The following is a 4,372-nucleotide window of genomic DNA, read 5'->3' as shown; positions in this document are numbered from 1 at the left end:
GAACATCCATCCCCCAGCAGAAGACAGCTTGTACAGGGGCTCAAACCGATTTTAAAGTCTTAAGTCTGGACGCAGGGGAAGAAGGAAGGCGCACCGAGAACAATTATTCTCCGTCATTATGGTTCCGACATGCATCCATTTACGCTCACCTGGAGTCGAACAATGAGCAGCCATTTTCTGGTTCAAGCTAGTAGAGGGGTGCAGTGGTGGAAATTGATCATAGTCCAGGAAGGTTCCACCATGATCCTATTGGATGATTTGATAGGAAGCATTTAAAAAATGCCGATAGTCTCATAGAATTCTTATTCATGAAGAGTAATAATCTTTTCTTTAGTTGCATCAAGTTCAATACGTTTTTCACAAATGAAGGTATCCATCGGACCTTTCCACTAGGAACATGTCACAGATTATACAATTAATAGCACGCGAGTCCCCAGCAGATTCGAAGGAGTTTTCACTGCTGATTGTCGACAGTCCAAGAGAACAAACACTTCCTGGTGCCACCGGGGACTTGCCCCCCTCCATGGCCGTGGATGCCCCCTCCGTGGCCGCGGATGCCCCCTACGTGGCCGCGGATGCCCCCTCCGTGGCCGCGGATGCCCCCTACGTGGCCGCGGATGCCCCCTACGTGGCCGCGGATGCCCCCTACGTGGCCGCGGGTGCCCTCTACGTGGCCGCGGATGCCCCCTACATGGCCGCGGGTGCCCTCTACGTGGCCGCGGATGCCCCCTACATGGCCGCGGGTGCCCCCTACATGGTCGCAGATGCCCCCTACATGGCCGCGGATGCCCCCTCCGTGGCCGCGGATGCCCCCTCCGTGGTCGCGGATGCCCCCTCCGTGGTCGCGGATGCCCCCTCCGTGGTCGCGGATGCCCCCTCCGTGGTCGCGGATGCCCCCTACGTGGTCGCGGATGCCCCCTACGTGGTCGCTGATGCCCCCTACGTGGTCGCGGATGCCCCCTACGTGGTCGCGGATGCCCCCTACGTGGCCGTGGATGCCCCCTCCATGGCCGTGGATGCCCCCTACATGGCCGTGGATGCCCCCTCCATGGCCGTGGATACCCCAACAAGTGCTGAAGACCAACAAGTGCTGAAGACCAACAAGTGCTGAAGACCAACAAGTGCTGAAGACCAACAAGTGCTGAAGCACGTAGCGCATGTAAAAATCGTCTGTCCTCGGTTGCAACACTCACTACCGAGTTCTAAACTGCCTCTGGAAGCAACGTCAGCACAAGAACAGTTCATCGGGAGCTTCATAAAATGGGTTTCCATGGCCGAGCAGCGGCACACAAGCCTAAGATCACCATGCGCAATGCCAAGCGTCGGCTGACGCGGTGTAAAGCTCGCCGCCATTGGACTCTGAAACAGTGGAAACACGTTCTCTGGAGTGATGAATCACACTTCACCATCTGGCAGCCCAACGGACAAATCTGGTTTGGTGGATGCCAGGAGAACGTTACCTACCCGAATGCATAGTGCCAACTGTAAAGTTTGGTGGAGGAGGAATAATGGTCTGGGGCTGTTTTTCATGGTTCGGACTAGGCCCCTTAGTTCCAGTGAAGGGAAATCTTAACGCTACAGCATACAATGACATTCTAGACGATTCTGTGCTTCTAATGTTGTGGCAACAGTTTGGGCACGGCCCTTTCCTGTTTCAGCATGACAACGCCCCCGTGCACAAAGCGAGGTCCATACAGAAATGGTTTGTCGAGATCGGTGTGTGGAAGAACTTGACTGGCCTGCACAGAGCCCTGACCTTAACCCCATCCAACAACTTTGGAATGAATTGGAACGCCGACTGCGAGCCAGGCCTAATCGCCCAACATCAGTGCCGGACCTCACTAATACTCTTGTGGCTGAATGGAAGCAAGTCCCCACAGCAATGTTTCAATATCTAGTGGAAAGCCTTCCCAGAAGAGTGGAGGCTGTTATAGCAGCAAAGGGGGGGACCAACTCCATATTAATGCCCCAGATTTTGGAAATGAGATGTTTGAGGAGCAGGTGTCCACAACATTTTGGTAATGTAGTGTATCTGCCAGGCACGTCGCCGCCAAATTACATCACTTGAATGGTTTGTCTGACAGGCAGCCCAGATCACAGGTCAGTAGCCTCTTTGACAATGCTTTCATTTTGACAACAATGAAAAAAGATGAAAATAAATGCCTTTTTAGAAGGCTATCCTGTTAGAGAGTAGCCAGGTAACATGGCATGAACGATACAGTGTATTTGGAAAGTATTCAGACCCCTTGACTTTTATCACATTTTGTTATGCTACATTTTTACTCAAACATTAAATAGTTTTTTCCCCCCCTCATCAATCTACACACAATACCCCAAAAAGACAAAGCAAAACCTATTGGATTTCTTTGCTAATTTATACAAATAAAAATATGATGTCACATTTACATAAGTATTCAGACCCTTTACTCAGTACTTTGTTGAAGCACCTTAGGGAACAATTACAGCCTTGAGTCTTCTTGGGTATGACGCTACAAGCTTGGCACACTTGTATTTGGGGAGTTGCTCCCATTCTTCTCTGCAGATCCTCTCAAGCTCTGTTAGGTTGGATGGGGAGTGTTGCTGCACAGCTATTTTCAGGTCTCTTCAGAGATGTTCGATTGGGTTCGAGTCCAGGCTCTGGCTGGGCCACTCAAGGACATTCAGAGACTTGTCCCGAAGCCACTCCGGCGTTGTCTTGGCTGTGTGCTTAGGGTTGTCGTCCTGTTTGAAGGTGAATGTTCCCCCTGAGTGCTCTGTAGCCAGTTTCATAAACAATCTCTCTGTACTTTGCTCCGTTCATCTTTGTTTTTATCCTGACTAGTCTCCCAGTCCTTGCCGCTGAAAAACACGCCCACAGATATCTATATATATATATATCTATCTACTGTATCTATATATATATATATCTATCTATCTACTGTATCTATCTATATACCTATATATATATCTACTGTATCTATATATATATATATATATCTATCTACTGTATCTATCTATATATATATCTATCTATCTACTGTATCTATCTATATACCTATATATATATCTACTGTATCTATATATATATATATATATCTATCTACTGTATCTATCTATATATATATATATCTATCTACTGTATCTATCTACTGTATCTATCTATATATATCTATCTACTGTATCTATCTATATACCTATCTATATATATATATATCTATCTACTGTATCTATCTATATATATACCTATTGTATCTATCTATATATATATATATATCTATCTACTGTATCTATCTATATATATATATATATCTATCTACTGTATCTATCTATATATATATATATATCTATCTACTGTATCTATCTATATATATACCTATTGTATCTATCTACTGTATCTATCTATATATATACCTATTGTATCTATCTATTGAATCTATGTATGTATCTACCTATTGTATCTATCTATCTATCTATCTATCTATCTATCTATCTATTGTATCTATCTATATATATATATATCTATCTATTGTATCTATCTCTATATATATATATCTATCTACTGTATCTATCTATATACCTATCTATATATATATATATCTATCTACTGTATCTATCTATATATATACCTATTGTATCTATCTATTGAATCTATGTATGTATCTACCTATTGTATCTATCTATCTATCTATCTATCTATCTATCTATCTATCTATCTATCTATCTATCTATCTATCTACTGTATCTATCTACTGTATCTATCTATATATATCTATCTACTGTATCTATCTATATACCTATCTATATATATATATATCTATCTACTGTATCTATCTATATATATATATATCTATCTACTGTATCTATCTATTGTATCTATCTATATATATATATATCTATCTATTGTATCTATCTATATATATATCTATCTACTGTATCTATCTATATATATATACCTATCTATTGTATCTATCTATATATATATATATCTATCTATTGTATCTATCTATATATATATATCTATCTATTGTATCTATCTCTATATATATATATCTGTCTACTGTATCTATCTATCTATATATATATATACCTATCTACTGTATCTATCTATCTATCTATCTATCTATCTATCTATCTATCTATCTATATATATATATATATATATATATCTACTGTATCTATCTACTGTATCTATCTATCTATATACTGTATCTATCTATCTATCTATATATATATATATATATATATATATATATATATATATATATATATATATATATATATATATCTACTGTATCTATCTACTGTATCTATCTATCTATATATATATATATATATCTATATATCTACTGTATCTATCTACTGTATCTATCTATCTATATATATATACCTATCT

The 4,372-nt window shown here is 40.5% G+C and overlaps 1 protein-coding gene across 1 annotated transcript in view; it reads right to left on the bottom strand.

The window, feature by feature from the left end:
- Positions 1-454: 454 nt before the first annotated feature.
- The window catches only part of LOC120021171 (FRAS1-related extracellular matrix protein 2-like), a 128,603-nt gene continuing 124,685 nt past the window's right edge, over positions 455-4,372 (bottom strand). The window contains exon 5 of the mRNA XM_038964809.1: positions 455-1,107. Coding sequence (XP_038820737.1) covers positions 455-1,107 — 653 coding nt within the window. The remainder of the gene's footprint in view (positions 1,108-4,372) is intronic.

This window comes from Salvelinus namaycush, chromosome 26 (genome assembly GCF_016432855.1).
Source record: "Salvelinus namaycush isolate Seneca chromosome 26, SaNama_1.0, whole genome shotgun sequence".
Lineage (NCBI taxonomy): Eukaryota > Metazoa > Chordata > Actinopteri > Salmoniformes > Salmonidae > Salvelinus > Salvelinus namaycush.
Note: the sequence above shows the minus strand (reverse complement) of the source record. Positions and strands in the feature narration are given on the sequence as shown.